Source organism: Pelmatolapia mariae, linkage group LG9 (assembly GCF_036321145.2).
Source record: "Pelmatolapia mariae isolate MD_Pm_ZW linkage group LG9, Pm_UMD_F_2, whole genome shotgun sequence".
Taxonomy (NCBI): Eukaryota; Metazoa; Chordata; class Actinopteri; order Cichliformes; family Cichlidae; genus Pelmatolapia; species Pelmatolapia mariae.
The window spans coordinates 29,377,203-29,392,766 of NC_086235.1; the positions used below are offsets into that span (position 1 = coordinate 29,377,203).

General features: G+C 41.3%; 1 protein-coding gene across 2 annotated transcripts in view; it reads right to left on the reverse strand.

Moving 5' to 3' along the window:
- The window catches only part of adarb2 (adenosine deaminase RNA specific B2 (inactive)), a 206,260-nt gene that overhangs the window by 11,116 nt on the left and 179,580 nt on the right, over window positions 1-15,564 (reverse strand). For both annotated transcript variants that reach the window (XM_063483359.1, XM_063483360.1), the window contains exons 6-8: window positions 9,253-9,404; window positions 7,570-7,738; window positions 1,472-1,653 (exon numbers count right to left, since the gene is read on the reverse strand). In XM_063483359.1, the coding sequence (XP_063339429.1) occupies window positions 1,472-1,653; window positions 7,570-7,738; window positions 9,253-9,404 (503 nt within the window). The remainder of the gene's footprint in view (window positions 1-1,471; window positions 1,654-7,569; window positions 7,739-9,252; window positions 9,405-15,564) is intronic.

Here is a 15,564-nt window from a genome sequence, read left to right on the forward strand (position 1 = left end):
CTTCCCCGCAGGTAAAGAGTTTGGGTGTCATACTTGACAGTACTCTCTCATTTCAGTCTCACATTAATTACATAGCCCGGTCTGCATACTTTCACTTACGTAACATTAACCGACTTCGTCCCTTCCTTATTCCCTATGCTGCTGCCATCCTTTTCCATAGTCTTATTACTTCCTGGATCAATTATTGCAACTCCCTCCTATTTGGTCTCCCCAGTAAGTCCCTCCATAAACTTCAACTTCTTCAGAATTCTGCAGCTCGGGTCATAACTCGTACTCCCTTAAGAGACTATATAACTCCGATTCTTCAACAGCTTCACTGGTTGCCCATAGAAGCCAGGATAAACTTTAAAATATTAGTTCTCACGTTTAAGTGTATTCATAACCTTGCCCCTCCTTATCTCTGTGATCTGCTTTATATCACCACAGTTTCCCGCTCTCTCAGATCTTCATCTGCCACTCATCTTGTTGTTCCTTCTGCCTTATCACTATGGGGCACAGAGCTTTCAGTCGCTCTGCTCCTCGGCTCTGGAACTCACTTCCTTCAGCCTTAAGAAATATAGATTCCCTTCCCTTATTTAAGTCACAACTCAAAACCTACTTGTTTAAACTGGCTTACTCGCTTTAATACAGATTTTACTTGCTGTCAAATCGTGTGGTTTTTTTTATTTTTTATTTTGTTGTTTGTGGAATCCAGTTTAATCTACTGTTTTATTGATGTCTTTTTCTCTTTGTAAGGTGACCTTGGGTTTTAGAAAGGCGCCCTCAAATAAAATGTATTATTTTTATACATTCTGGGGCGATCGTGGCTCAAGAGTTGGCAGTTCGTCTTGCAATCGGAAAGTTGCCGGTTCGAGCCCCGGCTCCGACAGTCTTGGTCGTTGTGTCCTTGGGCAAGACACTTCACCCGTTGCCTACTGGTGGTGGTCAGAGGGCCCGGTGGCGCCAGTGTCCGGTAGCCTCGCCTCTGTCAGTGCGCCCCAGGGTGGCTGTGGCTACAATGTAGCTTGCCATCACCAGTGTATGGATGACTGAATGTAGTGTAAAGCGCTTTGGGGTCCATAGGGACTAAGTAAAGCGCTATACAAATACAGGCCATTTTACCATTATTATTATTAAAATTCTAACACTGAAATTTCAAAATGCAAAGTCCAAATCCAGTGGTTACATTGGATTAGATCCAGGTAATTTTTCCATGTAGTTTTCAATTATAATGAACATCACAATCTTGACATTTGGGACCTGTTTAAAGCAATGCCACCCAAAGAAGCTCCAAACTTAAAGCAGACAAAAACCCCTCAGACCTTTATGTGCTACATCAGAAGCAAAAAGTAAAAGTATATTGAAAAGATTTTTTTTATTGTATCACTTTCTATTGTGTGGAGACTTCCCAAAGTGCATAGAGTGTATTTATAAGTGTATTTTACAGCTACTGCCCAGAGATGCTGTGTGGCTGATTATGTTGTGGTCATACCGCTGAGCAGGGGCTGGTTGCGTCTGTATGTGGCAGGCAGTGGGCCCAGGCGCTCCTGACGCTGGTTCAGAACTCTGCCCAGATGGCCCGTGTGACGCAGGCTGCCAACGGTCATGCTATGCAGGTACACTGGTTCCACAAAATGGCTCAGCAATGCCCCCTGCAGGCCCAGGATGTTCCATCTAGGGGTAGGGAGGAGGTGGGAGGAAGAGAAGAGAGAAGAAGTTAAGGAGGGAAGAGAGGAGAAAAGATGGAATGAACAGCATTCGTGAAAATGTGGGCGAAGGTGCGAGTGTAGGATGAGGTGTGTGGGTGAAAGGAAGAACGAAACGCAACAGTTGGCCGAAGGGACGAAAAAGAAGGAGGAGATGGAGGGGTGGAGCGGTGGATAGAGAGAGGCAAAGTGGGGAAAATGAGACAACGAGGCAGATGTGAGAGCTTTGATGACAGGTGGAGACAATTTGATCATTATCTTGATGTGGGACGTGATGAATAGCAGCAAGTGACCACACACGCTCTTCACGCATAAACGTCCTCTTCCCCCAGAAACACAAACCGTCATCACCAACAACAACACCGCCAAAGGTCAGTACATCAGCATTCATTACCTGGAACAACACATTACCAACGTGTGCATTCATCAGTGCCACAGAGGTTAATACACTGCAGGGCTGCAGAAGAGCCTCAGTCGACTGCTCGCTGCACGCGGATCCCCTTGTGGTTTGTTTAGTGATCCACAAGTGACACAAAATCACTGTGGGGCTAATCCCACAGGCCACGTGGGCACCTCAAAGTGTAGCCGGCCCAATCTGAATTTAAGCAGCAGATGCTAATTTATGGATATAAAATGATAATTAGCGTGTTTATTATAATCCCTGCCCTTCGTAAATGAAGAGGAATCCTGCTGTTTACCTGAGCTGTGCACCGGACTTTCATCGGAGGCTTCTAATTTTTACATCACTGTTCTTTTTGTTAATCAATGTCTCCTTATCATGGATGCAATTACACCCCGCATCCCCCCCACCACCCCTTTCCAGCTTAATAATCACTCATTACGGCTTCCTTTGCTTCCCCAAGCAGTCAATTAACATCACCGGCTTTCTGGGAATCACTTAAACGGGCTCACAAAGCAGCAGCCCGCCCGCCTCTGCTTTACCTGCAATCTGTCACCAAGATCTGTCCTTCCTTCCCAAACAGAGAGGAGGAGTTTTGTTCAAAAAGCAAACAGAAAATACTTTAGCCTGAAATATTAATTTACCCAGAAAGCGACACCGTGAATCAGAAACATCTTCTAATCTCATGCAAGAAAAGACAGCCATCTGGCTTGGGCGTGTGAATCTAGAGAGAGGAGAGGGGAGAGGACCTCCTCTTTCTCTCTCTCTCTCCCACCCTCAGTAAACGCCGACCATTAAAGTAATGTGTTCATCTGCATAAAACTGCGGTGGAATGGAGAACATCATCGTTATATGAAAGCCATTTAGGCCCCTCAATTAAATCCAGCTGTCGGCTTCGAATCAAATATTAGTGAAGAATCTTCACCGAGGCCCCGGCCTTAAGAAAACACGATGACAATCGGCGGGTGATGCAACGGCCACTGTTATCAGCTGTGTTTATGATAAGAGCAAAGATCCTAATATCCCCTCTGGTCAAAAGCTGAACTAACGATAATAAAGTGCAGGAAGTGGGAGGAAGTGAAGGGGAATAAAAAAGTAATGGGAGGTTGCAAAATGAGCGTGACAGAGGACAAAAAGAGTATCCAGGGGATTGCTTTAAGATTGCAGTGTGTGCTGGTGTGTGTGTGTGTGTGTGTTCACTCTGTAGCTCTAAGCTCCTCTCACTTCCACCTTCCACTCCTGACCTTGATAAACTGGCCCTCTGTGACCCACTCAGTTTAACGATGGCCACCGATCATTTACAGCGATATAAAAAAAAGAGGAAAGAGGAAGCTGTGGAGCAAGGAGAGCGCGTCTGCTGTCTGGCCGGGCGGGATGCGGTGAAGAAGGTGGTGAGCGGGTGGGCGGTGGGGGAGGAAAGCAGGGTTGTCCCTTCTCCCTCCCCCGTCACTCTATTTTTTTGTAAAGTAATTGCTTTCACCCCTGTTGGTGACCTGGGTAGATTTAATCACACCATCTCCAGCCCTGGCCAACTGAATCAAATTGGTCAAATTAACAGCGGCTACACAGGAGAAGGGTTCACCTCTCGCTCGTGCGCTCTCTCTTTCTCTCTGTGTCGCTCCTTTGACACACACACACACACACACACACACACACACACATGCACACACACGCACAGCAGCGGCTCAGCTGTAGTCCTGTACGGCTCGGCTGGCACAGCGTGGTGCTTACTAAGCTAAATTCACGGGTTCGGCTCCTGTTGAGGCAGAGTCGTGGCAGAACAACTGAGACTATATTAAAAATTGATTTCAGATATTTCAGAGAACGTCAGGTGTAGAAGAGAAGAATTACAATTGTTGAATTTCTTTACTCGGTACAGCGGTGAATGTTTTTAGCCGTGCTAGCAAATTTGGAATATTTCAGTGGGAAGGAATGGCTTTACTGGAGACAATCACAGTTTTGTGACATGCCGTTGTAAGGGCTAAATTGCTTAAAAAGTAAAGAAATTTGTGTTTGAGCGATTATTTCTTTGTTGTAACGATGCTTCTTGGCAATAAATCTTATCATGTGTGAAAGTTTATTTCTCCTTAAATGGTGTCACATTTGTTGGTGGCTCCCATGAAAAACTTGCCAAACAGCTTATTCGGCTTCATGGCCTAGGTTCAGTAAGATGCTGGAAACATTCCTCAGAGATTTTGGTTCATGTTGACATGACAGCATCACACAGGTGCTTGCAGATTCTTCAGCTGCACATGCATTTAGCTAATCTCCTGCTCCTCCACATCCAAAAGGCGCTCTGTTGGACTGAGATCTGGTGACTGTGATCTCAGTGAACTGCCCGTCATGTTCAAGAAGATTTGAGCTTTGTGACACAGCATTTTATCCTGCTGCAAGCAAAAAGGAAATTTTTGGCACAACTTCACCTGCTTCCTCGGTGCATTGGGGAAGAGCAATAATCTAAGGAGGCCGTAGCTCCACCAACACTAGTGGTATGAAGAATGACTTTATTACCTGATCAACGTGTTTTAGCCTGTGGCCTCTGCCAGGCCATCCAGGTGGTGTATAAAGGAGGCAAATATCCCCACACTACTGCACCACCATCAGCACAGGATGGCTCCATGCTTTCATGATGTTTATGCAAAATTCTGACCCCACCATCTGAATGTTGCAGCAGAAACTGAGCACAGCCAAAATAATAACATATTTATTTACTATAAGAATCATTATAATCACTTATCACCTCAAATACCACCTCACAACTTTAAATTTGGAATGTATTTGGAAATATATTTAACATTATTACGTTTTTTGAATATGTATGCATGTGTAGCAGCCTCCAGTGTGACCACACTTAAGCCTCCACTCTTCACACAAGGACAGCGTGAAGCTGGAGGCAGAAGAGCAAAGCTGTCCTGATGTAACGTGGCCATCTGTCCTAAACTGGCCTGACAACGTGTGGACATGGGTTCTATAGTAGTTTTGCTCTCTCATCATATATTACTGGGTCACTGAGTCTGTTCTAAACTAACACTGTTGTGCCAGGAATCACAGAAATCAATGAATTAGAAATAAGTGATTAAAACCACAGTTTTCAACTGTAAACTGCTGCCCTCTAGTGGGCTGAGACGGCACTACAGGTTAGAGGTGGGCGGTACCGGTATTGGTATCGATACTGATATTGATATCAGATCGATACTAGTGTGAAAGCGTCAATACTTTGTTTCTATTCTTTAAGTTAGGTACATAGCCCAATAAATTGTATTAAATAATTTTTTTAGAAAAGAAAAAACATACATCAAACATGTTTAATGAAACGTGTCAGTGTTGACTGACGATTGATGTCTATTTTATTTATAGGCTATAGCATGATAAACAACAAAATCTGACCAAAAGTGCTTTAGAGACAAGCTTATTTACATTCTAGGTCTCAAAAACACATAAAAAGCCTAAAAGTGTGTTTTATTGTTTTAACTTATTATTACGGAAAGTAAAAATCGTCACAGCCATTTTGTGCTCAAATTGAAAATTATACATCTCATAAATCATAACTTGGTCTTGGACTTGGGCATTTTAAAGTATCGGTACTGGTATCGGTATCGGCAATAGTAGCCCTGTATTTACTTGGCATCAGATCAATGCTAAAATTTGCAGTCCAGAACCAACACTTCAGGTGGACTGGGTGAGTAATCTAATATTTACAATGAAGAACATTTTAATTGTGCATTATTTTTCATTTATTTGGCCAGTTTTTGACCCGAGGTCTATTTTTTATTTCACTTAATTGTTTGGAAATTGTAACTGACAGAAGAATTCATCAGTTTTATGGAAATGGTACTGAAAAGGTGGCAAAAGAAAAGTCTTTCATGGCTAATTATCATCAACAAGCAGCTCACAGCAACAGCAAAATTAATCTATGAAAACGAAGAGAAGTAGCAACAAAAAGCGAGCACCTATTGTTGGTTTTTACAAGTGTGAGAACAGAAGACATCTTAGTGTTGATTAGAGATGTAATTAAGGGTTTGGGCAGACCACAGAGGTTTTTCTGTCCCTAAAGTGGGCTGCAGAAGCCTTGAGGTTGGAATATTAGTCATAGCAGCCTTTACCAACTATAGACCACAGTGTGTAAAGGATTGTATGACTAATATGTTAGCTAAATAACAGGCAGCACTACAGATCTAAACAAAGCCGTGATTAATACACTAATTCATTAGAATGGGATTAGCTATTCAAGTCACATATGGGAAATCAATAGTCACCCCCCCCCCCCGCCCCCCCGGACTACAAAAGATTTCTCACTCTGCACAGCTCATGTTAACACACCATCCCACACACACACACACTGATGCATTAGGTAAATATCAGAGAACCCTCTCCTTACATCACATCTAAAAGTGCTTTATTTAAACAGAGATCTTTCCTTCTCATAAGGAAGCTAATCTCCTAATAAGGTTAACCTTTCCACCAATCACTTTAGCTTTCATCTCTTAAGTAGACCAGACATCTCCCGGGTGAAGGGGGTGAGCTGTTTTTTTGTCTTTTCTTTTTCTCTTTTAAATGAGCACAATCCATGCAGTAATAACTGCAGTGCTCACTCATATAATTCGATTATGATTTCAATAAATGAGGCATAAAAACAAATTATAAGTCAAAGCTGCGAACTGAACAAAAGTAGCAATTTTTGAAAAGTGTATCTATCACCAAAAGTCAAAACTAAAACCTGTGAGACAAACCTACTTAATCTCAACAAGAGTGGGCGAGGGCAGCACTCTCCTAAGAAGCACTCAGAGAGGGGAAAGCTCTGCCAAGGAAGCTCAGTCTCTGGCCAGAATGGACTTTTAAGGCAACAGTATTGTATTTTGTATATATTAATTGTTTTCTTTGTTCTTTCGAAACATACTTGAACAAGTTTGTAATGCAGGTAAAAATCAGATAAGAACAGCATGGCAGCTGTTTACAGTGATTACACAAACATTATGTATGTATAATAACTGGAAATGAATTACTTGAGCTCATTAAATTATATAATACTACAGAATATTTCTAACTAACTAATCAGCTTATTCTCTTTTTCTTGAGAATACTTGGAGCCAAGTCGAAAGAAAAAAATGAGGTCAGAGGTCAAATGTGACCCACTTGTAAGAATCATAGTTTCTAAGTTATAAGACTTTTTGTTGACAAATAAATCATTAAGTTGATCTTGAAGACTTAAACCATATATAACCATATAAACCAAATTTGACTGGCTTGTTAACATGACACCACTTGACATGCCTACAAGGTTTTACAGGAATTGATTCAAAACTCTTCAATCTATCGTGTTTACAGACAGAATGATGGCACGCATGCAAACACAACCAAAACCACAACCTCCTTGGTGGATGTAAAAAAAGAATGGATGCAGGATATGTGTGTGTTATTCTGGACACACACAAGAAAATGCGACTTTAAGCGCAGGAAATGTTGGGAACACGTGAGCGCACTGACCTTGTGAGCTTGTCTGTGCAGGACATGGTGATGAGATGTTCACCCTGAAGGACACCGTCCCAGGTCTGGGCGGGTCCCCGGCAACGCACCGGCACCGTCCCCTCGCCCGACTCGATTTTAGTCCGCAGGTGACTCCGATGCTTCCTCATTAAGTGTCTGCTGCTGTGCACTGAAAGAATAATGCGCACGATCGCAGTTTTACTACTTTACAAAATCATTTCTTACTACACAACACCAGCCAGCGTCATGCAGTCTGCCAGTATTGAAGTCGCAGATCTCATCTCTCAGCAGTCAAGAGGGTTTTCCAATATGTCTTTAAATACATTACATGCGAATATACAGCACGTCTTAAGTAGGAGTTGAATTGTTTGCATGAGTTGCAAAGCTCTCAGCTGTTACAGTCTGTGTGTATGAAGCTGTGTACTTTCAAAAGGTATAACAGAAAAAGCAGATAAACAAGAAAACATTACTGATATGCAAGTTTAAAGTTTGGAGTAGGGAATTAAACGTATTAGTTTGCGACTGCCTGCTGCCTTACCACTAATGAAGCAAACACTTGACTGGACTGTTTATGAATGCGTGGGCTGTGATTTTTGGGAGGGAGGAGGAAGCCTTCTCCCTGGAGCGATGCCCTTTTGAAAGTTTCTATTTTATTTTTTTCAAACTGACAGAGAAATCCTTGCTTTATTGACACTGTTAGCAAGAGCGCAAGTTCCTTGATCCATTTAAGACAATTTCACGTGGTTTAGCGTGGGCGTGCAGTGTAGCATGACCTCCACAGGTGCTGACAGTGGTAGTTAAAGTCAAATGTTTCTTACTGTTTGGATCATGCCTGAGTGCAGTTTGCATGTTCTCCCCGTGCCGCTGTAGCTTCTCTGTGTCTCGCTGCGTGTCACCCCTGTGACACTCTATAGCAATATATACGCCTTTGTTGCACCGTGACCAAATGTACATATGCAATCGCTGTTTCTGTTTCCTTTTTTGAGCCTTACACCCCACAGTGACACGCTCTTCCTTTTCCTCTCTCCTCCACGGCTGCTGCTGCGGCTGATCTGACAGCAGCTAAAACTTAAGCGCCGACTTCCAACTCAGAAATGTTTAAGAACTGTCGGGAAAAGGTGCTCGGTAATTTTGTAATCTGCGAGAGTGCACAGCATTAAATTTAAAATGTTTAATGCCTAAAAAGTGTAAAAGCTCTGTCTAATGACAGCCTTTCTCCTTCTTTCTTTCCGTCTGTGCTGGTTTCATGAAAATTTCACTGTATTAATGTACTCGCAGAGCTTAAAAAAGCAGCGTCAGTCAGCGAAGGACCAGATTACATTTCTGAACTCGTAGGCCACCAGAAAACTGCTGGGCAAACCATCTAAATGAGTATACAATTTATATTCAGTAGGTAAGCAATAAAATGTCATCTAGTCAGCACAGTGCAACTGAAAAGAGGCCAAAGACAGAATGTGACATGAAAAGGATGGCAGCTTCTTGTGAAATAATACAAGGAGAGCGGTGGCTTTCAGAAAGTCTGCCAGAGAAAATGATCTCTTTATAACGTAAGACACTGTCTGAGAAACTGAGAGAATGGCAGCAGTAAAATGGATTATATGTGTATTAAAATAGCTGCGTTTTATTCATTGAATGATGTCGACTTTATGGAAAACAAGGAAACAGAAAGAGAGGGTTTCTTACGGTCAGCAGTGATTTCGTATGGAGAGTTGAGCCTCCCGTCTCCACACGGCGAGGTGCTGATGTACATGTGGAAATGGATGTTGTCTCTCAACCTGTAGCCGCACTCTTTGTGGTGCACAAATATCGACTCCTCCCAGTCCTCCGGCCTTTTACTTTGGCAGCATAAAAGGGAAAAGACAACAAGAAGGAGGGAGATTGATGAGAAAGGTAGAAGCATTTATCACAGCAAAGGACACAGATCTGCACTTTTCTTTTCCAGTGATGAAGTGAGTTGACATGGACAGAGATGGACACTGGCCCTCTCTCTGACCACAGACAATTCTCCTCTGTCAGACGGAGTCCTGGACATTACTCATGCTGCCCATAATAGTCAGAGCAAACAGGGGGAATGAGTTTAACCTGTTGGCAAGTACACACCTTTGAGTCACGACACAGGCATTGTGAAGGCCAAACGAAGTAAATATCATTTAATATAAAACAAATGTACAGAAAATGAAAAAAAAAGTACAGCATGGGTTTGAGTCCATTAACAGGAAGTTGTTAGATAGACATTGATTATATGTACTCAGACAAAATTCAACCGTGTAACATGAAAAACACGAGTGGGCTAAAAAAGATAGACGAACTAAGAGATCCCAGGAGTAGAGCCCACAAAGCAAACTGCAAAACTGTGTTCAGCAGCTCTGTACAACATGACCACAGCAGCCACTGTGGACCGCTATATTTGGGGAATTATACAACAAACATCCATTGACTGGAGCTTTCCTTATCACGTGACTTTAGCACTTCCTGTTTCAAATTACAAAATTAGTTGCTCTGTGTAATATGTGCTAACTGTCCCAGGTATCTGACGGACTGTTTGGCTAACATTAGTGGAAGTCATGTATAGCTAACAAGATATGATCATAACCAATTCTGATTGTGAAACGTTGATGTGTAGTCCATATGTTCTAGTGTTTGCACTCTAGTTACAACACAAGTACACTCTATGCTTCAGTAGCTTGTAGGACCACCTTTAGCACCAATAACTTGCAGTAATCATAATCGGTATGAGTTTATCAGATCCTCACATTACTGTGCAGGAATTTCTGCCAGTTCTTCTTTACACTTTATTTACACTGTTGCTTCAGTTTATTGAGGTTTGTTCTCTTAAGTTTGCCATACACATATTCAAAACTTTAAGTCTTTTGTTTTTCAGCTATTCTGTTGTAGATTTGCTGGTTTGCTCGGTGTCGTTATCGTGTATGACATCAATTTCAGCCAAGCTGTAGTTGCTGGACAGATAGCCTCACATTTGTCTCATGTGAATACAACTGAATACTCTGGCATAGAGAAGAGTTTATGGCCATCTTAATCAGGGGTCCCCAACCCCCAGGCCATGGACCGGCGGCGGTCCGTGAGTCGTTTGGTACCAGGCCGCAAGAGTTGAGGCTCGGGTGTGAAATTTATGGTTTTATGGTTTCCCTGGGTCTTTTCCCGTGTTGTAGTCGCGTGTTTTACAGTCATGTGAGAAAATTAGGACACCCCATTAAATAATCGGCTCTTTATTAAGAAATGTTCACATATCAATCAATGTCCAATCATGTTTTCATGTGTTACTGGAAAAGAAAGTGACTTAATTGCAATTAAACAACAAAAATAAAAAAAAATTACACATCAAAAAAAAAAAGATATGAACAAAAATGTGTATTTTAATGGAGGAAAAAGTTAGGACACTCTACCCCCTAATAACTAGTGTTGCCCCCTTTGGCTGATATAACTTCCGTGAGACACCTTTTGTAGCCTTTTACCAGTCTCTGACATCAGAAGCAAGTTTGGGCCACTTCTCAATGCAGAATTCTTTCAGCTGTGAGAAGTTTGAGGGTTTTCTTGCATGTACAGTCTGTTTCAAGTCACCCCACAGCATCTCAATGGGATTAAGATCAGGGCTTTGACTTGGCCATTCCAGGACTCTCTACTTAGTTTTTAGACAGTTCTTGGTGGATTTGCTGGTATACTTTGGGTCATTGTCATGTTGCAGTGTCCAGTTCTGCTTCAGCTTTAATTTTTTAACAGATGGTTTCACATGTTCTTCAAGCACCCCCCAATACACAGTTGGATTCATGATGGATTCTATGATGGTGAGCTGCAGGTGCTGCTGCAGCAAAGCATCCCCAAACTAGGATACTGCCACCTCCATGCTTCACAGTTGGTATAAGGTTCTTTGCTTGGAAGGCTGTATTTGGTTATGCCAAACATGTCTACTGTTCTGGTGCCCAAATAATTCAGTTTTAGATTCATCTGTCCAAAGAACATTATTCCAGAAGTCGTGGTCTTGGTCTACGTTCGCTCTGGCAAACTTCAGTCTGGCCTTAATGTTTCTCTTAGAGAGCAAAGGTTTCCTCCTTGCACACCTCCCATGAAAGTCAAACTTGTGTAGTCTCTTTCTGATAGTAGAGTCGTGCACTTTCACATCGACAGTAGCCAGAGCCTGCTGTAGTTCCTGTGATGACATTTTAGGATTTTTGATGGCTTCTTTGAGCATCTTGCGGTCTGCTCTGGGGGTGAATATGCTTGGACGGCCAGACCTGGGCGTGGTGGCAGTTGTTTTGAATGTCCTCCACTTGTAAACAATTTTCCGGATGGTGGAATGGTTGATGTCAAATTCTTTTGAGATGTTTTTGAATCCCTTACCAGACTCATAAGCGGCCACAATCTTCTTTCTGAGGGGATCACACAGCTCTTTAGATTTCACCATGGCGCTCAATTCAACACGTCAACAGTCAGGAGCACACAAAACTAAATCTGAGGTTTAAATAGGGCAAGGCTCGTTTAAAATGCTGGATAACAATGTACTGATCATGTGAACCTGATGTGATACACCTGTGTGTGATTTTAACCATTTTAAGTGCGATAACATGTGGGGGTGTCCTAATTTATTCCTCACCAGAAATTGCATTCTTTTTAAATTACATTTCACATAAAGTTTTAAAAAGGCTTTTCTTATTTTTTAATTGTTTAGTTATATTATTTGGATGCCTCAGTATTGTTAAAATGTATGTTAAATATCCATATCTCCAAATGTATTTTAAAATTTAGGGTGTCCTAATTTTCTCACACGACTGTATTTCCAAAGAAATATTTACACGTTACCACAGCGACCAGAGAGCATTAAGGGGCAGAGAGGAGGATGTTACCCTCAATGTTTTTGGCGCATTTCAAGAGGACACTGCTAATAAAGTTACACAATTACACATTGAATTCACGTTTATTATTATATTTACAAAATACCACATTTTTGTCTTGGTGGTGTCATTTTATTTTGTTGTATTTATCCATGACACCTTAAAGGCCGGTCTGTGAAAATATTGTCCGACATTAAACTGGTTGGGGACCGCTGATCTTAGTGACTGCAAGGTGCCCAAGTCCCATTGCTAAAATAAACACAAATCATTACCCCTCCACCGCCGTGCTTGACAGTTGCTGATGATGAACTAATTGAGTAGATTTGATTATCAGCATCTGGCTAGCAAGTATAAAGTAGCATCAAATAGAAATAATCTAGTGTTTCTAATTTATATTAAACGTCAATACTTGATCCATAAGAAAAGATGGCAGCATTTTCTAAATAAAAACCGATTAGTGATAAAACAGCAGGTTCCAATATTGTTTTAGGACAGTTTATGTTTATAAAACATCTTCTGTTGGTAAGGTAAATGCTTATAAAATTGCCAACAGGAAATAATCATCTATTTTTTTTCTTGTGTGTAGGAATAAAGCTGTCATCACTCACATTCACATACGGTATTATATAAAAACTATGCCTCATAATGCAAAGCACGACCGCACTCTTTATATAACCTCTCCTCTGTTTCTGATGTCCTTTCACTGAGTGTAAATATGGCAGTTCTGGCATTTTGTTTGGTCGTTTCATTATGAGTTATCTTCCCCATTAGCCATTTTACTCAGCTGCAAAGTCTCCCTACCTGCCATCCAGCATTGTGCTAAGACAAAAAGTCAGTGCTGTGTATGCAAATATGACATTCAGCCATCTAGACTTCTATCCACTAATCTGATACATCAGCCTTGCAATCGAGCTCCTGGGGGAGCACAAAAACATAATATATGCTCATGCACTGGAGGCAGTTAGGAGTCAAAACTCGTCAGGGCTGTCTCGTGATACTGGTGAAAAGCTTGGTGAGTTTGTGTGCACCAGCGCGCGCTGTACAGGTAGCAAATGCCCACAAAGTAGATAAAACAGCACTAAAAACAAATAGGCCACTGAGACACGGAGCTGAACCGGTTGAGTGTGTGATAGTATGCTTAGTTAGCTGAAGAGAACAGCGCACATATGGCTCGTTGATTATTGAAAAGTCTCTTGCGAACAAAGCGGTGCCGTTTCCATGGAGCTTATTGTAGAGGAGAGAGTATTCTTTGGCACTGCAGGGGGAGGTCATAACAAAAACATGTAATGCTATTAAGCATACTGTATCGAGTAATACAATGTAATGCATGTTATAGCTGTTAGAGAAGCCTTGGAAACTCAAGTTTGTGAAGCCTACGCAGCATGATGGCAAGAGTTTAAATTAGCGATTAAAGTGAAGTCACTGTGAGAATGTAAGATATTTCCTCGTGCACTTTGCAGAGACGTTGCTACTACTTCATACTCGATGAAGCATATTGATTCTTCATAAAGAATTCAGGCTTTGCTTTATTTTGGTTCGTTGTAGACGCAATTTTAAATGGATCAAACCTATAAATCAGTCTTTGTCTAAAATCCCAAAATTACAAAGTGATTTTAGACATTCAGACCCTTTGTTGTGCCACTCAATATTATCCTCTAGATGAGTCTCGAAAGGCTTGGACACATTTTAGAAACCCTTATATATGCTGTTCCTGCATTCAGACTGCATGGCAGGAAAAATAAAAAGTCCTGAAACTTAAACAAACACTCTGTAAATGCCCACTATAAAGTTATCAAGGCATAAACTGGGGCAAAGATGTAAAAACACTTTTAAAGCTCTGGGTGTTGAGTAGTTCCAAGGAGGTTTCAATAACTGTGAAACTAGGTGTGGAAAAGAAGTTGTGAAATAGTTACTGTGGTTCTAAACTCAAAGTTTCCCATTCGGTGAAAATGTGTAACCAGGAGTCTCAGAAGAAGGAATTTTGAACACTTGTTTGTCTTTTTTGCATTCCTACTTTTCACTCAAGTACACTCAAGAAAGTGAAATTGGACAGTTGCTACATTTACATGTAATTTGAACAAAATAATTTTATGTTTCTATGGTGAATGTAATTAAATTATGTACACTCTGCATGACATTCAACATCTTAACACTAGTTAAATGTATTCTAGTGAGATGATGTGATCTAATCTAGTAAAAGTTGTTGCCTGGACTCGTGAGATCATGTGACATTTCAAACCACAGGAGAATCAAGCCTACACACACCAGGTGTATGCTATTGCTCTTTATTGTGGCCTAACCTGTCAAGGACAGAAACATGAAGAAAATTCTGTATAAAACCCTGTAATCATAGCTTTCCTACTGTTTTTTACGTATGGAGTGGCAGCTTGGTGGTGTGGTGGTTAGCACCACCTAGTCCTGAGTTCAAATCCACAAACTGGCCACGGCCTTCTGGGTGGAGTTTGCATGTTATCCCTGTATTCGTCTCTCTCTGGGTACATGCAGTTAGTGAGGTTAGGTTAATGATTCTAAATTGCCCGTAGATGTGAGTGTTAACAGTTGTACTATATACTTTCTCCCTGCAATAGACTGGTGACCAGTCCAGGTTGTGCCCCACCTCCTGCACCTCGCGACCCTGATGAGGACAAGTGGAAAAGGGTGGATGGAGTGAGAGCTGTGTCCTGAATCCATTAAATTGGATTTATTGCATCAAATACCTTTGTTGGACTAACGTATTTTGCATGGGTTGAATCACTTCAATTAAATTAAGTTGGACTCCACTGCATTAAATACGTTTATTCATCATTAATTAATTTAGTTGATCCAACTCAATTAAGTTGGAATAACGGAATTACATAATGCTAAAATAAAGCAATTTAATCACGTGGAAATTCTTTCCATGATTTTTTTATGTTCATCCAAATAGTTAAAGTGTACTTATTGCACCACTGTGTTAAATGCGCTGCAGCCTCCATGAACTCAGCTCTGCAGCTGCATTTAAAAGCAAACTAACATCGACTTTGATTTATGATGAAACTTTGAATAATTCAAGTCTCGCTCGAACTGTTCGGTTTAATCACCTGGATTTAGAGAGATGATTTCACAGGCTGATTGTCATTTTACATTCAGCAATCAGTGGGTCAAACTC